At 47.7% G+C, this 19533-nt stretch overlaps 3 protein-coding genes across 5 annotated transcripts in view; all 3 read left to right on the plus strand.

Moving 5' to 3' along the window:
* The window catches only part of ARMC8 (armadillo repeat containing 8), a 62200-nt gene extending 51800 nt beyond the window's left edge, over positions 1-10400 (plus strand). Inside the window, 7 exon segments of the mRNA XM_057379603.1 lie at positions 743-835; positions 1309-1458; positions 3112-3207; positions 5137-5232; positions 5713-5785; positions 6696-6789; positions 8054-10400. Coding sequence (XP_057235586.1) covers positions 743-835; positions 1309-1458; positions 3112-3207; positions 5137-5232; positions 5713-5785; positions 6696-6789; positions 8054-8087 — 636 coding nt within the window. The 3' untranslated portion in view covers positions 8088-10400.
* A 1650-nt stretch (positions 10401-12050) lies between these two features.
* Positions 12051-18497, plus strand: NME9 (NME/NM23 family member 9). 2 transcript variants are annotated; one of them, XM_057379601.1, is made up of 6 exons: positions 12051-12429; positions 14888-14945; positions 15508-15611; positions 16682-16753; positions 17191-17304; positions 18350-18492. In XM_057379601.1, exons 1-6 carry the CDS (start codon positions 12397-12399, stop codon positions 18413-18415), a joined length of 447 nt encoding a protein of 148 aa, XP_057235584.1. In that variant the 5' UTR covers positions 12051-12396; the 3' UTR covers positions 18416-18492. The 2 variants fall into 2 exon arrangements, with proteins under 2 accessions (XP_057235584.1, XP_057235585.1); XM_057379602.1 differs by lacking the exon at positions 16682-16753 and having other exon boundaries at positions 18350-18497.
* A 71-nt stretch (positions 18498-18568) lies between these two features.
* VPS8 (VPS8 subunit of CORVET complex) overlaps positions 18569-19533 on the plus strand; it is a 69230-nt gene continuing 68265 nt past the window's right edge. For both annotated transcript variants that reach the window (XM_057379625.1, XM_057379626.1), the window contains exon 1: positions 18569-18684. In XM_057379625.1, the coding sequence (XP_057235608.1) occupies positions 18577-18684 (108 nt within the window). In that variant the 5' untranslated portion in view covers positions 18569-18576. The remainder of the gene's footprint in view (positions 18685-19533) is intronic.

Below are 19533 nucleotides of genomic sequence, written 5' to 3' on the forward strand. Positions count from 1 at the left end.
CTGTTTTCATTGGATGAACCATTGAATTCAATTCAGGATGAAAGCAGTCATTCCAAACTTCGCTTTCATTACATTAATTAGTTTGAAATAAAAGTGCATGTACTGATACTTTTTCCTGTCATTTAAAGATGTTATTACAAGGTTTTGTATTTCAATCTGGTCATCAAGAAGTCTCCAGTTGTCTTTATTATGCTGAAGATTTTCTGCTGGGTTTTAATTTGGTCTGATTCCTGGACACAAAGATTAAATGTCAAGCAAGATGTTGAGTAACTTTCATTGTCCTTAACCTGTTTTAAACAGTGACATATATCCCTCTCGTTACCCAAAATTATATGATTGCTCGAGGAAGATTGTTTTTGGAGAGCAAAAACTATAAAGACAACAATATTCTTGAGAGTTGCCAGGAAAAGCCATTTGCTTGTGGGGTGTGGCAGATGTGTGTATAATATCACAGCAGTGTGTGATGGTGTATATACACATATAAATGGGTGTACATCCATRTGTGTGTACAAACACAGAGACATAGGAGAAAGAAGCTGCATTGACCTGACTTTTTCATAAAAAACATACTTTTAAATGGTTGTGGATATGGGGTATGGCATGGTCAGTTCCTATGAGTGTACTGGACATGTTGTAAGCTCGAGAATAAAATATAAGCAGTTCTAATGTTATGTTTACATTTATATGTATGCAGTTAGTCTAAGTAGCATTGTAAAGATCTGTTTTTCCCTCYTCCTTTCAGCCTATTTTAGAATCAGGAGCCATAGAACTTCTATGTAGTTTAACCCAGAGTGAAAATCTTGCCTTGCGAGTGAATGGCATTTGGGCTTTAATGGTGAGTAGGACACCCCAATGAAATACCACACAGAATTTTATTCCTTGAAAAGTTTGTGAACATACCTTGTAAACTTGTCAGTTGATATTAAAAATGACATAATTGAAATCTGGCTTGTCTTTCCACCGAACTGCAGAAAAAAACCCAGCATCAACCTGGAACACTTCATCTATTAGTCCATAAAGTAAAATAAATTCTTCAGTTCTGATACCAATTTTGTTGCCAAGATCATTCAGGGAAGCAGTTAAGTAGTGTCAGTAGTGTGCCAGGGGCAAATAAATGCAGGTAATAACCAGGTCAGCCGTAAGAGAGTGTGGAAATTGAATTCACTATGTAGCAGTTACTCATAAATTACAGCCTTTTTGCAAGATTAATTTAGGAAGAATATATTCTTGTAGGGAATAATCTATTAAAGGAGTGAAAGTCCAGGTTTCAGGTAAAAAGATGAGTTAACAAGTGTGTGTGTGTTTCAGAATATGGCATTTCAAGCGGAACAGAAGATCAAGTCAGACATCCTGCGAGGTCTGAGCACAGAGCAGTTGTTTCAGTTGCTTTCTGATTCCGATGTAAATGTTCTGATGAAAACTTTGGGACTGCTCAGGAATCTTCTCTCCACTCGCCCAGTAAGTAGAGCTGCAAGCTGACCTTCTGAAAGCTGATTAAACATGCAGCCAGTGCAATGCTCCTGTGCAAGACAAGTTATTTTTCTGTTTTAGCACCACTAGAGTTTATTCGAAAAACTGTAAGCAAATGTACAAAGCAGTATGGGAAAACATTTGGAAGAATTCTGTGCATCCATGGAAACATTGTAGTTATTGTCAGAGCTAGACATGTTCATATAATGCTCAATTCCATTGCATTTGGCTTTCAGCAACATTATTTTCATAGCAGTTTCTCTGTGAAACTTGTCCAGAACAACACTGAGGGTTGCACTGTTGAGTCAGTGTGTGCAGAGGTCCAGATCTTAAAGATCTCTGTGTTTCTTCTTCCTTGGCACTTGAAATGTTTCTGTTCTTACCCAGCCATGTAGATAGTACTGGCTTTGCGAATTTGGCTGTAGAACTGTGCACTTAAAAAAGGCAGATGTTCATTTTGCACCCTGAAATAAAATGGTTGGAAAATGTAAGCSCATGAATTGTGTTTGACAGGGGAGAAAGTGATATTGGTGGATGAAAAGGAAAGGGTAATTCCTTGTGAAGAACAGAGGAAAAACGTGCAGCAAACATTTTGCAAGCCAGTATTTTTGAGTGGAAAAAACCCTGCAAGTGTGTACTGTGCTTTTATCATGTGTTGTCTTTCTGCCATAAAATGGTCACTGTAAAGAGTCCTCTAGTATTTGTACTCATTGAGTCTTAATAGCCTCCACAGAAAATGAGCTCTGTCTTAATATAAAAAGGTATTTAATAGCCAGTCATTCATTGAATTCACCCTGACAATTCTCATTGTCACTTAATGTGTTCTTCATCTGAGCTATGTGTCAGCTTCACTGCTTCCTGTGGTAGGTTTTAGAGCCAGAACCAGCCATTTTCAACCTCTGCCCAAAACTCACTCCAGAATAACTCATCCATCAGCTTTCCAATGAAATCCCATTGTCAGCAATTTTAAGAAGTCCTACAAGAACCCATGAAGCCTTAAAGAATTGTAGTGTGCCATGTGCTGATCATCTCTGGAGCCTGCTGTGACTCCTGAGGTTTGGTATCAGTCAATCCAGTAGATCTTGTTTCATCTTTTCTCCTTCATTCTAGTGGAGGTGTTTCTGGTCTGTCACCCAGTGCCCTTTGAGCTGTGATGCTGTGMCCTTGGGGCACTTTCCCCAGTGCATCTGGCTTAGTTCTCTGTCCACCTCAGGCTTTGGGAGTGTGGCTGTGAGCACAGTGTCCCTGCAGGAGTAGGGAGATCAGAGCAGAAACATCTGTTTTCTCTCCTGTGTCCGGTATTACCCCTCTGTTGTCAGATGAGAAGTGGTTGTTTGTAACTCCAGCATCATCCCTAGAGCCTGGGTCTAGCAGGGGTCAGCCCTGGCAGAGGCCTCTGTGCAACTGGGACAGCAGTRTCTGCTCTCCAGGTGATGGGAAAGCACCAGCAAGGCCCCTGTGATGCTGTCTCAGACAAGAACAGGTTCCCCATGAGGAGGAATGTTCTGAAGTGTTTCTGCTGTGGTAAATTCTTGGTTTGGGAAAGCTCACAGCTATGCTCTGTGTGTGGTGATTCAGGCATGAATGTCCCTTCTCTCTCTGGGGAGTTGCACTAAATGTATTTCATCCTTGCTTTGGCAGCACATAGACCATATAATGAGCACTCATGGGAAGCAAATCATGCAAGCAGTGACCCTCATTCTGGAAGGGGAGCACAATATAGAAGTCAAAGAGCAGGTACGTGTTTTGTTTTGTGTTGTCTTGGCAGAATGAAATGTAACAGCGAAGAATGCTTACTGTTCACAACATGTCATTTTTTGTTTGGGATTATGATGTGTTGTGAATATTTTACTGAGATCTGTCAGATGAATAACTTGAGTACCTACAAAAATGCTTTTCTTTCTAATGGATTGTTACAGAGTTGTTTGAATTGAATTCAGATTGGTTTTGCAAACAGAGGTTTGGCAAAGAGGAGGGATGTGAGAGCAGGAGAAAATTACACTGGGGCCATTGCATGGCAGGAAGGGGACAGTAGGAAGAGAAGGACAAAGACCAGCTGGGGAAGGAGCATCGTAATGTAGCCCAGGAAGAAGTGGGGAGGGGCCTGTYCTGACAAATTAGAACTTAAGCAGGATGCAAAAGGAAAGGCAGAGGGAAAGAGGAGATGGAAGCAGGGAGTGGCATCCTGGGGCCAGCTGCTGTGGGGGTGCTAAAGTGGYAGGGAGGGGTGGGCAGGATCTGGCTGGGTCACTCCTGTGCCACATGAAACAGGCAAGGGGGAGAACTGAGTCCCTTCCTCATGACAGGGCATATGGTGGGGAAGGAGCTGGGGGAGGTGCCAGAGGATTGCTTTGGCTTACGCTGGGCAAGGGTGCAGACAGCATGGGCAGTGAGTGTAGGAATAGAGCTGGGCTGAACCTCCACTCAGGGAAGAAAAGGCTGGAGGCAAACAGGCCTTTTTTTGTGATTTAATTGCAAAATTAGCAAAAAACATCCCCAGAGACTCTTGCTAGCAAGTTTAGTGACACCATGACTCTGAAACAGCTGAGAATGAACCACTGGTGTCTTTCAAAATAGGTCTTCCTGCTAAAGCTGTGGTGACAGGAATGGCCTTTACTGCCATGGGAGGTTATTTACCTTGCCAGCCATCTCAGAATCACTTTGCAGGAGAGCCAGCACACCTGAGAAATCCTCTGAGAAAAGGCTGGGGCTGGRTGTGGACAGTGGAGTCCAGGGCCTTTATTTACAGAGCATTGCTTGGTCCCTGTGCAGCTGGCTCTTGTTTCAGGATCCAGTAGGACCTGTCTGCACAGCAGAGCCCTGCTTGCAGCAGGACAGTGCTCGTCTGTGCCACTGCCAGGCTCATCAGGGTGTAATTAGCAGCTTGGAGGTAATTAATCTATGCAGCTGCTGACACAGTGCAGTGCAGCTCAGACACACGCACTGCACAAGTGCTGATCATGCCCCAATGTCCTGCCAGCGTGTCCAGAAAAGAGGGAGAAGTTCTTCCAGAGCTCTTTGGGAAAGATCTTTTGGAGCATCTGCCGGTGCCCCTGAGAGCCAGGGAAGGGGCTRTGCCAGTCCAAGCTCTGTGCAGGTGGTGCCAGTGTGGGCCCAGGTGCTTCAGGGGCATCCTGTGGGATGGCTCCTCTCATTTACAAGAAATAACCAGCTGCAGGAGAGGTTGGAGTTACCTGTGCAGGTAACAACTGTGATTAGACCTGTTGGAAACAAATTATGCCAGGTCAGCCGAAAGGTCTCACCTTTTCCTGGCCTGAAGAACGAGGTGGAAATGGTTGGGCTTGTTGTTTTTCCTTTCCCCTCAGCCACTGTTACGGAACAGATGCTTTATATTCCAGGGCATTTAATCTTTTCTCTATGCTGTAGATTTCCTTAAAAGACTGTAAATGTTCCTCCTCGCAGTGAGTTACTGAGTGCTGCTCGTTGTTTTAAAATGGCGCTTAGTGTTTTTGGCCCGGGCTGCTCCCACAGCTGGTAACTCCTTGGCATGGGCCCTAGATGTGAGTGAGCTGGAAACTCCAGATTAAAGATATTAAAACTAATTAAAGGAATTGTTTGTCCCGAGTTCAGAGCTGTCAGGGAAGCTGTATAAATCATGGGATGTGATCTGGGGCCAAATAACTTCCCAGTTTTTCTCTCTTCCAGACATTGTGTATCCTTGCCAATATAGCAGATGGCACGACAGCAAAAGAACTGATTATGACCAATGATGACATCCTGCAGAAAATCAAATACTACATGGTAGGGGGGATTTCTCTTAAAGGTTTMATGGTGCTCTTTTGCAGGAATGAAAAGGGGAATGTGTTTTAGGGTTTTGTTTTGCAAATTATTCGTTATCATGCCCCCAATTTCCATAAAACCAGTGGGRTGTAAGTGTAGTCTGTAAGGCAGAGGTATAGGGAGGAACTGATCCCAAGGAAAATCCAGGGGTTATTTCCCATAAAAATATTACAGTAACTTCAGCAAYAACACATCTACATAAAAAGACATTTCATGAACTTGGAACAGGCATATCTTGGAGATGTCAATAAATATTTGGAAGGAAGTGATTGAGCGCTACTCAAGTGCCTTATATTATGGTCCTATCTTTGAGAGAAGTTGTAGATAAGAATTAGTCCCAGCTTTGCTGCCTTATTTATTACAGGATGAATGCCMAAATGTAAATCTTGTGCATTTCTGAATTTCTTCTCCTAAACTTGAGTTCTGTTTTTCTATGTTTAGAGTCATTCAAATGCTAAACTACAGCTTGCTGCCATGTTCTGTATATCTAATCTCATATGGAACGAAGAGGAAGGTAAGAACACTCCTTATTAATGCACAGATAAGTTACTGTCCTGATCAAAAGGCTTTTGTTGCATAGTAATCAATATTTGCAGTGTACAGCACAGTGGGATATAAAGTATAATGGGAAACATCATTTTAGGTGTGGTATGGAAACGTGGGAGTGGGTGGGAGACACTGAGGAGAATCTCAGTTCTAGGGGGGACACAAGGACACAGTGACAATAAACAGGAGAGTCACACAGTGGGAGGTTTTCACCTGAAACATTTCRGTGAAGCGTCAAAACAACTGGAGTGAAAGAAAATTCTTGTAAGAGCTTCCAAGTCTTAAAGGGGCCRTGGAAACTGTTGGAGGGAGCAGGTTCACTGGAGAGAATAAATGGATTAGTAGGGGATTTGTGGCAAAGAAATTTTCCACAGCTTGGATGGCTTGGGTAGTGAGACTGAAACCAGCCGAAGGACTTGTGGGTGGAACTGGAAGCAATGGAGAAGGCATTTGGGGAGAGGAGTCATGGCCTGGGAGAGTGGAACGTAACCGTGAGGGGGCTGAAGGATCTCGGGAGGATACTGTGAGAGGAGGAGAGAGCAGAGGACAGGCTCAGAAACAYCTCCAGGGGGATGTTCTCTGCATCCAAATCACGTGAAATCACAGAGATGAGAATAAGACAGCTGAAGTCAGAGTACCTTGGATAAAGGTTCTTGCGTTCAAGATGTTCTTGGCTCCAAAGTGTACACAGAGCACACAGCAAAAGGAGCTGGAGCTAGCTGGGGAAGCAGGCAGAGCTGAGAGAGTGTTTCCATGGCTCTAGCTGGATATTGCTCCTTGCCCCTCCYTGAGCTGCTTTCTGCTCCCCCTGCTCTCTGCTGCCCTGCAGACACCGGGGCTGCTGCCACCCCCAGCCATGGCATTTGTTCTTGCTGCAGGTTCACAGGAGCGCCAAGACAAACTCCGAGACATGGGAATAGTAGATATTCTACATAAACTGAGTCAGTCCTCAGATCCTAATCTGTGTGACAAGTGAGTATGAAGAGGATACAGGATCACCACAGTTGTTAATCTCAGTTAAATGATTTTAAACTGATTAAGCCCAGCAGTAATTTTGCACCCACCTGTGCTGTTACTGGTGTTAGTATCTACACAGATCATCTGGGTGCTTCCCAAACGCATGGAACCAAAACAGCTACCAACAATTTCTGGGGTTTTATGTTGACCTTTTGCAGTTATCCCACCTGCAGTTAGCAAGGATCATATTGCGTCCTGAAACTAAAGGAGAGGATCTGATTTTTGGAAGATGTCACACACATAACAGCACAACTCAAAATTGTACAGTGTTTTTAAAATGCATTAAGTTTGAGATTCTTGGTTGTATGAAAGATGTTCTAATGTTCATAAACATCTTTGTAGTAAAGTTAAGGCTTCTCATCTTAAAATCTATGCCAGAGTACCAGCACTGAAGGTGATAATCAGGAACATGCTGATATACCCCCAACTGCCACACCAGCTCCATGAGCTATTATGGCCTGTGATCACAGCAGGAAGCTGGGAAGATACAAATAAATAATTTTCTCCGTGTTGATGAGTTGTATCAGATCTTGGAAAAGTCTGTTAAGGTCATGGTAGCAGGTTGGGARCTGTGGGGGATGAAGGAAGAGCAAAGCCTCTCACTTCAGGTGGGATGAAACTCAGAATTAGCTGACCTGATGATGCAATTGTAACCCCGGCCTGATGGGACGTGGTTTTGTCTTAACAAAAATGTTGCACAATGTTAGATTATGTAAAATCCCAGTATAAGAATGACTCCTTTCTCCCTCTCACCTCACTGTATATTTTTGCTGGGGCCAGGATTCCTACAGGACTCCTGACAGGACTAACATGCTTTTAGGATGTTCTGAGTTGATGCCCCTTGATTCCTCAGCTCAAAGAGGCATTTTCATGGTACAGCTGTATTACAGAAAGTAATTGCCCTTCAGCTACTGTTCTTGAGGGACTTTGGAGGGTGTGTATGACACACATGCCAAGCCCCACCATGCTGGGAGTGCCTCAGTTGGTTCTGGGATCCAGTCWTTGGTCAGATCAGGTTATCCTTGGATGCCAAGTGGATGCTTTAGCAGTTACAGCCCACACAGAGCATTTCTGCACCACGGCCAGGTCCTTTCAAAGTGAGGGAGCCTTTTTCCTCAGTCCTCCCCACTTCCTCCCCTGCTGGCACAGTCAGTCTGTCCAGGCAGCTGCTGCTGCTGGAGCCAGACCCCAGTAATTAACGGGTTGTTCTTTCTTGCAGGGCGAAGACAGCACTCCAGCAGTATCTTGCATGATCAAAGACTGATTGAACCTATGGACACCCCTCATGTCTACTTAAGGAGCAGCAGGAGATACTCCTGACTCCTTACATTTGCACAAGTCACCTTGGGCTGCATTTTTCTCAGGTGCAGGGAGCTGCTTTGCAGAAACAGTTTGAATGATCAGGTCTCCAGTGCACTTGAGAATTTTCTTGAGGTAGTTTCTTTACTCAGAGGACTCTGGGGGGGTTGTTTTGGTTTTTTGGGTTTTTTYCCTGAGCTACCTGGACTCTCAGATAGAACAATCAGTCATCGTTTTCCTTTTGGGCCTCCAATTCTCTGCTTTAGCTGCAGCCTCGTGTGGGTGCGTGGGTGCTCGAGTGCGTGCGTGTGCCGGGCTGAGTGCGTGGGTGTGAGACCTCACTCTTGGTTTTCCTTTTTTTTGTGTGAAAATCTTTTTCTACAGGTTTTCAAGGGTTAACCATTGTTTGCTGTACGAATACTTCAATGAATTATATACAGTTTGAATGAAATGTTATTTAAAAAAAAAAAAACAAACTGTTGTATCCCATAAAGTTTATTTTGAATTTTGAACAGATGAATGTTTTTAAGTAAAATATATGCATTTCTGAACTTCAGCTTAACTTACATTATACTTCCTTTTTAAAGAGAAAATGGAGGGAGACAATAGACAACTCCAAATTTCAAGCAGCACATTCTGTACTGACAAGGTCCAAGAGTTCTGTGCCGCAATACAAGGTCACCTGCTATCGATGACATGCCCACACTCATGGAATGGGCYTACTGGATTGGGTTTGGGCTTCTTTACATTTTTGAAAAACAAGCTCATACTTCAGGGTTAGCATGACTGATGGCTTTTCTGGAAAGGAGCAGGTGGCTGCATGATCAGCAGGAATAAGCTCTTGCTTTGCAAGCCAGGAACTTGCTCAGCTAATTGCTGAAGGATTGGCTTATTCCTGGTGAGAAGGATTTGCTGATCACTGGGATCAGCAGAGCAAACAGTGTGTTGCAGAAGTTACACCTTCCAGAGACTAGAAGGAGCTGGCCAGCAGTGATTAAGAGATTGCTTTTGTTTTGCATCCTTTATCTCCACAAATAGTTAACTGACTTCCAAATTACTTCCACAAAAGATCAGCTGGGTGYGTTAAGTTGGGGAAGGGATGGAAAAACTGGGGGTTTGGTCTTGTTTCATAGCTCAGTAATGTTRCTGCAGATTTTCTGTATATATGCAGCTGTACACACGTGCATGGATTTTGATTGCTGGGTAATTGGTGGGGTGGGGCTGCACTCAGAAGCCCTGACTGTCCCTGCAGTGGTGGCTGCCGGTGTGCACAGGGAAATGCGAGTGCAGGTGAAGGGCACTGTGTGAGGGCAGGCTCTCTGCRGAGCCCAGTGCTCTCCCAGTCTCCTCCAGCAGTTCAGGGCTCTCTGCACAGGCCTCCTTTCTGGTTCCAGGTGAGAYCAGAGCTCATAGTCAGACTCTCCAGACACTGCATTTACGTAGCATTAACAGGCACTAAAGTTCGCAGCCAATGTCTTAAACCAAATCTTTCTTCTCTTACACTGAGCTTCAGGAAGGCTACAGCAAGAGGAGAGATCTGTAACTTTGCTAACCAATTTTGATAATTATTAAATCTTTTCTTTCTAAACAGAAGGTCAAATTGTGATGACAGCCTTACTTTTTTTCCAAGGTAACTCTTTGTATCGGAAAATGTGACCACAGTTTGGCCTGGAATTTGAATGTGCTGTGTATCCGATAACTGTTATCACTTGGTTGCAAAGGAGAATATCTGCATTTCATGTAACATCTTCCACTCTCAAAGACAAATAAAAGCGAGCACCAGACACTTTCCCCAGGCATTGCAGTAAGTGACTGGCAGTTTTTTAATGTCCTTCTGCAAATGTTTCATGATGGTCTTTGGGGGTTGAACTAAAGGGAAAGTAAGAAAATGTGAGAACTTGTTAAATCTCAGTACCACAGAAGTGAAATCTTGTTTATAAAGTTCAATCAAATACATTTTTGCTTGAACTGAGAAGGAAGTTCTGAGGCAGGTATTGCAAATGCAGAATTGTCCAGTGGGCATCTCCCTGCTCCATTTGCATTCCTGTCTGTGCTTGGGAGCTTAAGTTCTTACGTATCTCTTCTCATCCTTCCCCAAATCACATTTCTAAAAGCAAATCTGAGTTTGATTCTATAAAACTTTGGTGCCTACAGGCGTTCAGAAAGAAAGGTGAGTAAAAGTATCCCTATAGAAGTTTTGAGGTGGTTTCCTAAAATTCTGCCAGAAAAACTAAAAACCAATGCTCAGACAATCTTGTTGCTGCATGAGAACACATTTTGAGGTGACATTTTCCACAGATATTGGGAGGACAAACTGTTGGATGAGAACATTTTTACGTTCAGTTAAGCTTTGTGAATAATTTTTGATGTTGCTATAGGTATGTACAAAAAGAAGAATACTGTAAATAAAAAGAACTTTACCAGAACATCTAGGTTTTTCTCAGCTTCCTGAAGAAATGTGAGCTCACTGTGCCAGCTCCTCTACAGCCTGAGATTCCCAGGGGGCCAGACTTTCCTGATCACCCAGAGCTTTCCCAACTTCATCAGGTAGCAGCAGCTTGTGGATTCCAGGGTTGCTTGCAGAATGTCTGGGCATCATATGAAATCACCAGGATTTCTGCTGCTCTTGGGCCATTTCTCTGCTGAAAAGCCAACCTGATGGATGTTGATAAATATGTCCTCTCTTTATAGCTGGTCTGGTGATTTGAGTCCTTCTTGCAGAGGTTACACATGCTGCAAAGTGAAGAGTTGAGCAGGGGATTTGGGACTCAAGCTCTCAGACAAGTGGTACCTCTGGCTCTCCCCACCACCTTCAGTCCACGTTTGGACTGTCTCTCCCAMAGAAAATCCAATGAGACATCATGTCGCTGTTGTTCAGTCACAGATTTGCATTGTGGTAGTGAAGGAAGCCCAGTGACCAGTGGGTAAAGCAGCTTGTGCCTGGGTATTCTAAAGGCAAACATCTCATTTTTTAAAAAGCATTTTTACAGACTGCCCTTTGTAGTAGATGCTGTGCCTCTACAAARCTGCTGAAGCAGTGACACAGCAGGCAGAGCAGCAATTGAGGTGCCTGAGATTAGGTTCTTGAAGAGAAGAAAATTGGTTTAAAAGTGCTTTCTTAGGTAATCTGAAATGTGAGCACAAGAGCTRTCAGTTTGCAAACTTTCAGTGATGGTCAAAATCATCAAGGCTCTTCTGCAGGGTGATTGCCACAACAAAGGACATTGTGGGGCCACTGCTGGACCCAAAACGGAATCCTCAGCCACGAGGACTGTGAACAGCTGGAGCAGCAGGCCAGCAGGGTCGTGTGCTGTGTGACGAGGAGCAGCCCCAAGGTGTGCTCTGGAGCCCGGAGTGCCCAGGCAGGGGAAGGGAGGGGGTGAGAGCAGCAGCCCTACCCGAATAGCATCGCTGCGGGGTGCTGGGCACTGGCGCTGCTCTCGCTGCAGAGAGGACAGGAAAACCAACAACCTCCCCAGACTGAGCTTGTGTGGAGGGGGACAGCGCGAGGTCACGCCTGGATCCCAAGCCCTGCTTGGAGCCCGCGGTCTGGGAGAGAGGTTGGAAGGCTGGAGTGGGGGGTGAGCGTTGGCCTGGGGGAGCCGGACGCGTGGAGCGGGCACAGGAGCGGCCGGGCAGCCGGGCAGGTGGAGCGGGCACGGGAGGGGCCGGGCAGCCGGGCAGGTGGAGCGGGCACGGGAGGGGCCGGGCAGCCGGGCAGGTGGAGCGGGCACGGGAGGGATTGGGCAGCCGGGCAGGTGGAGCGGGCACGGGAGGGATTGGGCAGCCGGGCAGGTGGAGCGGGCACGGGAGGGATTGGGCAGGTGGAGCGGGCTCGGGACGCAGGAGGGCTCCACTCGTAGCTGCTGCCCGGGCAGTTCGGGACAGACGGAGCCGAGCTCGCCGGGGGAGGGAGCGGGGCTGGGCTGGGCTGGCGCTGCCCTGGCGATGCCAGCGCTGCCATGGCAGCCTTGGGGCCCTGCCAGCTGCTGCCCAGGTCCCTGGCTGGGAGCTCCTTTAGGCCCCGCAGCAGCAGCAGCTCGGCTCTCGGAGGAGGTGTGAGCAAAGGTGTGCCCGGGTTTGGGCAGTGCCGCAGGCCCGGGGTGSTGCTGCAGCTCTGTGTCTTGGCTGGGGCAGCAAGGACAAGTGAAAAGCTCTCTCTGTAGTGCAGCTTGGCCAGCAGTTGGATCYACGGCATCASAGGCCTTCWGCAGGGATTTGTGTTTGGGACAGCTGCTCAAAGGACCCTACTCCTGCAGAAGGATGGCTGCAAAGAAAAAGGAGGGAGTGCTGCAGGTCAGTAGAAAGCAGGCCTTTAGCACACCTTGTACACTCTCAGTAAGTGATACAGTTCAGTCCTGGGGTGGCTCAGATTGTAATGGCAAAGCCCTGCTACGATGTCCTGGTGGGGAAGAGCTGTTCTTGGAGGCAGGTGGGAAGTGTGGGAGGACCTGGCAGGTCACACCTCTCCCCAGTCAGGGCTGTGGGGGGCACAGGGAGCTGTTGCAGAGCTGCAGGTTGTGTCTGGGGCTGCTGGAGCCTGGCACAGATTTGGCTGCTGTCAGATCAAAAGGCATCTGTTTTGTGAGGCAATTGCATGGAGGACATTTAGGAGTAGAGAACTGGGCCAGGGGGCAGTTCTCCTGGGTGGCAAGAGTCACTGGGTATTTCTGACCAGGTCATGTATTCACAAAGATCACCATAAAGGTGGGAAAGTGAGGAGGTACAAGAAAAATTCAGAGGCTGAAAAATCTATTTCACAGTGATGTGTAGAGGAATTTTTTCCTGTTTATACTACACAGATGACCTAGTGATGCCTTATAACTACCACAGGGGGAGAGRGGGGCTCTAAGAGCAGTTCACTGTGCAAAAACACTGAAAATCCAAAATAGGTTCTGAAGGGCTGCTTCAAATTTCGAAACTGATTAAATCTTTATGAGAGAAATGATGAAAGATACTATGGGCTTTATGACCTTGTTTATTCACTGTTTAAACTGGGAAATGTGGACATGTGTAAAAAGAAAAGAGGGGCACTTTATGAAGGTCGGAATGATTTCTGTGTCTGCTTGTCCAGCTGTGTTCCTGTGGGATGGGGAACCTGACATCAACCAACCTGTGCCCCTTTGGCAGCTGAGGAAAAGCTGGGGCTGCATCTGCAAAACTGGGATTGTTCACATCTGCAGATGAAAGCTGAACCTGTGTAGGACACGAGGGGATGTTCTGGAAGGGTTCTGGTTTTATTAGAGAAAAGCCGCGTCTGAGCAGCTTCAGGATGGATATCCAGACTAGCAAAGCACCTTGAAGAGTGCCTGCAGTACTTGAGTCCAGTGGTTGAACCCATGGCCAGACTCATTATCACAAATTACTGTCATAAATCATTTAAACTCATTAACATTCTGTGAAACACTCAGAGGGTGGTCCCAGCACTAGGAATAATTAAATTTTGTAGTTCTGCAGGTGTTCTGTGAAAAAACTCAGCTTAGGGTCATKTGCTGAACAGGCAAATAAACGGAGGTGTCTGAAGAGCTCCCTGTTACCTGAGCGAGACAAGGCACTGGAGAAAGTGCCCTGTGTGACCCCCRTGACACAGCTCTGAACACCTGTGAGAGGGAATTGCATCTGCACTGCAGTTTCCACTCTCAGAATTCTTGGCTGTGGGATTTTAGTGGCCCTTTAATGCCCGCTGGTGTTAGTTATTGTGAAATAGCTGGCCTTGATGCAGCTTCCTGTCTTTCATTGTAGTCTAAATGTAGCAGGGGTCGATGATACCCACAGAGGAAGGAATTAGGAATCTTCATTGTTCAGGATGAACAAAACCAGATCTTACATTTCTCAAGAAGCCTGTTTCATTTCAACTTGCTGTGTTTTTCTAAGTACATATTGAAGGGCAAGTCCAAGGGTAAGATGGGGAAGATGCTAAGGAATCTATCCTTTCTGATAASAGAATTAGGAGTGTGGGATAATACCATGTGTGATGTGGGGTATGGAGTGGTCTAGTGCATCCCTGACAGAGCGGGTCCCTGAGCAAGCTGAGCCAACACTGACCTTCGAGCAGGGCATTACATGAAGGRCTCAAAGGCTGCCCCCAGCCTAGACCTTGGTGTTCTCCATTCACTGTGCTTTGCAAGTCTTCAGGCCTTCAGGTAAGGACCTGCTGGGCTCAGACCACCCCCTCTAGTGCCTCTACACATCATGGATGCTATGTATTTACTAGTTTARTTCATGAAGTCTGAAACATCTCAGAGCAGTAAAACTTGTATGCAGACGAGGTGAGAAATTGTTGCTGGAGAATCATAAGGTTCATAAACCCTGGTGAGGGTTTATGGGCCTGAACAAGGAGTGGTTCAACTGGAGCCCTGGGCAGGCAGAAGGAGGCCCTGACAAGGACTGTGGGTCTGTGTTCGCAGTTTGGGGGCCCCAGCCAACCCACAGAACAGCTCTTGGTCTCTCTGCAAACTGAGTTTGGGATCCCCAGGCAGCCACTGTTCCAGCAGTGCCACTAAACAGGGGAGGACTTGCCCTTGGCTGGATGCTGCAGCCCTCTCCATCTGCCTTTCCTTGGATCTTGTGAGACATCTCGATCAGCTGGTCAGAGGTGAGAAAATCCCAGTCAGAGGAGTTTCCTGAGTGCCCAGGTAATGCGTCCTCAGGCAGGTGTGTCCCTCTGGAGTGATTTGTCAGTATGTTTGCAGAAACTGGGTAGTACCTGATGACTTGCTGTGGCTTTTAYTGTGTTTTTCAATTTTCCACACAGATTAACATCACTAGCCAGGAGCTTTGGGAAGAACTGCTGTGTCTCAAAGGACTCATTGGTAAGGGTTTGGTCAGCACACTGAGTTGCTCTTGTCCTGTTAAAAGGACACCAGGACTGTTAGGGATTATTAGTGTTAAGGTGGTTTAGTCACTCTCCATTCCCGTACCCTGAATGGGAGAAAACAATATCCCAGCCAAGGAGAGAGCAGCAGGAGGTTGTAGTCCTCTTCATGGATGTGGGTTAGTCATCATGCAGCCCAAGCAGTGCTGCTCCAGGAGCTGCTGGAGTCACCAGTCTCCCTTCTTGGAAGGACTGTCCCCAGYGCAAGGAGCAGCCCTGGCTCACAAGGTTCTTGGGAAAACCTTGTGCTCTACCTCTGTGCAGCAGTTTCCCCTGGGAATCTGGTATCTCCAAGGCCACAGCCATGGCCATATTTCTACTTAAGACTCCTCCACATCATTCTTAGCTTGTTATTTTATAATGTAATTCTGCTCTCTGATGCAGCATTTCAAACCTTGCAAAGGTTTCCAGTTCAGAGCTGAATCCAGCCCTTTTAGCATATGGTCTGTGTCTAAACTGACCCATTTTCACCTCATCCTTACTCATTTTCCCGCTTGCAGTTGTCGACGTGTTTCAAGCCTGGTGTGGCCCATGCAAACCAGTAGTGAATCTGTTCCAAAAAATCAGGAATGAAGTTGGCAGCAATCTCCTGCATTTTGCTGTGGTAAGATCTCATGTGGCACTCCTTGAAATACCCGGTCCCCTGAAATCAGCTGYGGTCAAAGGGCTGAGATCACTGATCTTTCCAATATTCAGCCCAAACCATTGCACTGCARGAGCTGCAGCTGCYRGGAGTGAAACTGCGACATACAGAGSCCTGGGTACATCTYACAAGAWTTCATYTAATTAAAAGTTTTCAGGATTCAGCTGATCTATGYTTTCCAGATTGCTCAAGCAAGTCGACAGTGATTAATACTGAGTCCCTGTGGTGTACAGGGAGAGGATGCAGGAGCTGGATTTAGTCACCCTGGGGAGGAAAAGGGACAGAGGTCCAGTGAGGGAGGATGGAGAAGGCAGAGACTGACATCTCTGAGGGAAACACAGCAACAGGATGAGATGATGGGAAGTTGCAGCAGGCAAAGTTCCAATAGAAGGAAGAAGTATTCAGGTGGGAGTGTAGGACAGTGGCACAAGTTCTCAGAGTGCTGTCAGAGCTGATTCTTGGAGAAGCTCAAAACTGACACAGCCTGGAGCATCCTCCTGTACTGCTGAGCCCAGCCCTGCCCTGGGCAGGGTCTGGCACTGGAGCCCTTCACAAGCCTCCCCCCTCAGCTGTGACTGTGTCCAGGAGCCTTTCCTGGCTGGAGACAGTTCTGCATTGTGGACAGAGCCGAGGGTAGGGAGGTTTCTCATTGCTCTGCCCTCCTGCCACTGCAGCTCCTCCTGGCACTTCTCTGTCCTCGAGGTCCTGAATTCACTTTTCAGGCTTTTTCTCTGGGATTCACACAGGCGAGCTGCTGTGAATAGACATCCCTGTCCCACAGGAGCTCTGTTCCAGCTCCTGGAGTGACATTTACCTGCTTCACAGGCACTGGAACTGAGCTGTGAGCTGTTGTGGCCCTGGCTCTGACCAGGGTCATTTTGTCCCCCAAGTCTGGGAGCCAGAGGTGTTTTCCTGCATATGGGGTGAACASCAGCCAGCTGAGGGTGTCTGAGTCCAGGCACCTGCCTGTGCATCCCTCTCGAGCAGAAATGCTTTCYAGAAACAGCTGTTTTATTCTACATTCCTTTTAGGCCGAAGTTGATTCCATTGATGCTCTGGAAAAATACAGAGGACAGTGCAAGCCCSTCTTTCTGTTTTATACAGTGAGTGAAAATACTTTCCCAGTAGTTGCATAGCAATATACATGACCTGCTGGTGGGAACAACTGTCCATTTGGAGGGATGTTTATTTATTTAATGTATGATGGACAGTTTTATTTGCTCTGTATCTGCTGGTGATCAAGTGCTGTGCAGATAAGAATATATAACCAATGTGCTGCCCTGTGGAGTCTTCAGGTTCAGCCTCCCGCTTCTGCAGGACCCTAGTTCTCTCTCACAAGCTGCTTTACTTCATCTGAGGCGGATGAGGAAGCACAAAGGAAAGTGCACCAAGGATTCCCTCTTGCTGGGGAGCACAGCAGCTCTGAGGGGAGGAGGGCCTGGTCCATGTAATGTGGGTGATGTGCTGCTGTAGGGAATTCCAGAGTGCAGAGAGCACAACCTGAGCACCTGCTGACTGATTTGCTTCTCACACCTTCCAGGCAGGAGAATTAGTGGCGGTTGTGAGAGGAGCAGATGCACCACTGCTGCAGAAGACCATCCTGGAACAGCTGGCAGGGGCAAGGAAAGGTTTAGAACATGGAGAGCCTGTGGTGGTAATGCATCACTAAAGCCTCAAACACCTGTACATGTGCATGCAAGAGGAGAGGTTCAGCTCCCCAGGGCCAGCAGAGCTCCAAAGCAGAGCCACTTCCTTGCAGAAATCCCCTTCCCTGCTTGGCCAAGTCTGCTGAGCCACTACCACAGGGCCTGGCTTTGTGTGTGTGGTCTAAAGCAATGGCATTTCTGAGGAGCAAATCTGCCTTACCTGTGTGACCTGCTGCTCTCAAGGCATCTCTAAAGCCTGCAGCTCCCTGTTGACAATGGCTGGCCTGTTCCTGGCAATGCTTTTCCCCCAGCTCTTGCTGTCCATGGAGAGCTCATCCCTGGAGAGCAGGTGTGGGATATTCTGGCTCATGCCCTTGCTCTTGCTGCAAGGTGCAGGACAGAGCCTTCTCCAGAGGGCAGGGAGGCAGAGCTACCCCTCAGAAGAACCTTGGGAAGGACAAACAGGTAGAGCAGGCACAGGTGTAGGATGTTCTTTGTGCCTTAAGTTGAAACCTTTAAAAGCTATTATGTTCAGCGGGGATTGAGCTGCTGCTGGGACACCAGGGAATGTCACCTTGAAACACAAACACCACACCAGGGTAGCTTGGGTGTATGATATTGTGAAACTGAGGGTATTTATCCTTCCAATGTTTGTTTTATCTTTCATTTGATCCCCCTTGTCATCTGGCCTGGCAAGGACTCCTGGAAATCCCACATGGCTTTCTGTTTTCTGGTGGTTTTAAAAGAAAACTCCSATGCTTGGGCTCCAAATCTGGTTATGCCATCTCCTGCCTTGGCTAAAATTATCCAGCAATTCCCAAAGGCTTTTGCCTCTTGTCCTAAAAGGGCCATTTTTTTTGTTAGCTTTGCTGTGATAGTGCTGCATCCTGGCGCTGTGCACWCCAAATCTTAGGCTCCAGAATGCTRGGGATTGTAATAAAACCCTCCTGGCTTTTGCTGAAGTGCCGTGGGCTGGAGGGGCGTGAGGGATGTTGGTCTCTGCCTCTTCTATCTATGYCTCTTGCTAATGTTGTCCATTTCCTTCCCTCGGAGGCTGACAAATCCGACGAGCCCGGGATGATAACTGCAGCCGTGGAGCAGATGCAGCTTTTCCAATAAATAAAGGAYTCCGTGTGGCGGCAGCAGCAGCAGCGGCTCCGTGTTCTCGTGTGGCGGCGCGCGGCCCCTTTAAGGCAGGGGCGGGGCAGCCCCACCGCTCTGCGCCTGCGCGGGGAGGAGCTAAGGCCGCGGGTTCGAGTCCCGGCGGTGCCGGCCCGGCCATGGCTGCGCCCCCGGAGCCAGCGGGGCCTGAGCCGTGCCTGGAGCCGCCCGCGCACCGGCTGAGCGTGGCGGAGCTCGACCGTGAGCTGGATTCTCGCAGCGAGCTGGTGCGTCCCCAGCCGCCGCGGAGGCGGTACGGCCGGGCCGCGGGGGCTGTGCCTTGCTTGGGCGCTTCCCGCAGGGCCGAGGGGACACTCAGACATCCGTGAGGGCGGGGAGGATCTCTCACATTCCTGTGAGGGCGGGTCAGGTCTCTCGACACCTGTCAGAGGGTTGGTAGTCCCCTCACACACTCATGAGGGAGGGTCGGCGGGTTTCTCACACACCTGTGAGGGACGGCCGGCGAGTCCCTCACACAACTCTCCGAGAGGGTTGGCAGTCCCATTGCACACCCATGAGGGAGGGTTGGGTCCCTCAGACACCTGTCAGAGGGTTGGCAGTCCCATTACACACCCGTGAGGGAGGGTTGGGTCCCTCAGTCACCTGTCAAATGGTTGGCAGTCCCATTGCACACCCATGAGGGAGGGTTGGGTCCCTCAGACACCTGCCAGAGGGTTGGCAGTCCCCTCACACCCGTGAGGGAGGCTCGGCAGTGGGGGCAAGGCTGATCTGTGCCATGGTGACATGGATCGCTGTCTTTCACACAAATTTCACGTTCTTCACTMTATATAGGAAATAACCCAACAACCCCCATAGTTCTATATGGCGGGTGCCTGATGTAGCAGGCACAGAGTCATTTAATTTCTCCTATSTTGCAAAACACAAATCAAAATTATTCTATGACTGTTTCTGGAGATAAGTCTCACACAGCCTCCAAGAGGGAAATACTGTCCTCACTCAGCCAGGTGAAACTGTGTGTCCCTGCCCTCGGAGCTGCCGCCTGCCTTTCCGGGCAGAGGCGTATGTGCATAGCTGCTTTTTATGTGTCTTTAATTATGATTTAGAAGGCAGAGTAG

Source organism: Malurus melanocephalus, unplaced genomic scaffold, assembly GCF_030028575.1.
Source record: "Malurus melanocephalus ecotype Western Australia unplaced genomic scaffold, MMel_1.1 scaffold_412, whole genome shotgun sequence".
In the NCBI taxonomy this organism is placed as follows: Eukaryota; Metazoa; Chordata; class Aves; order Passeriformes; family Maluridae; genus Malurus; species Malurus melanocephalus.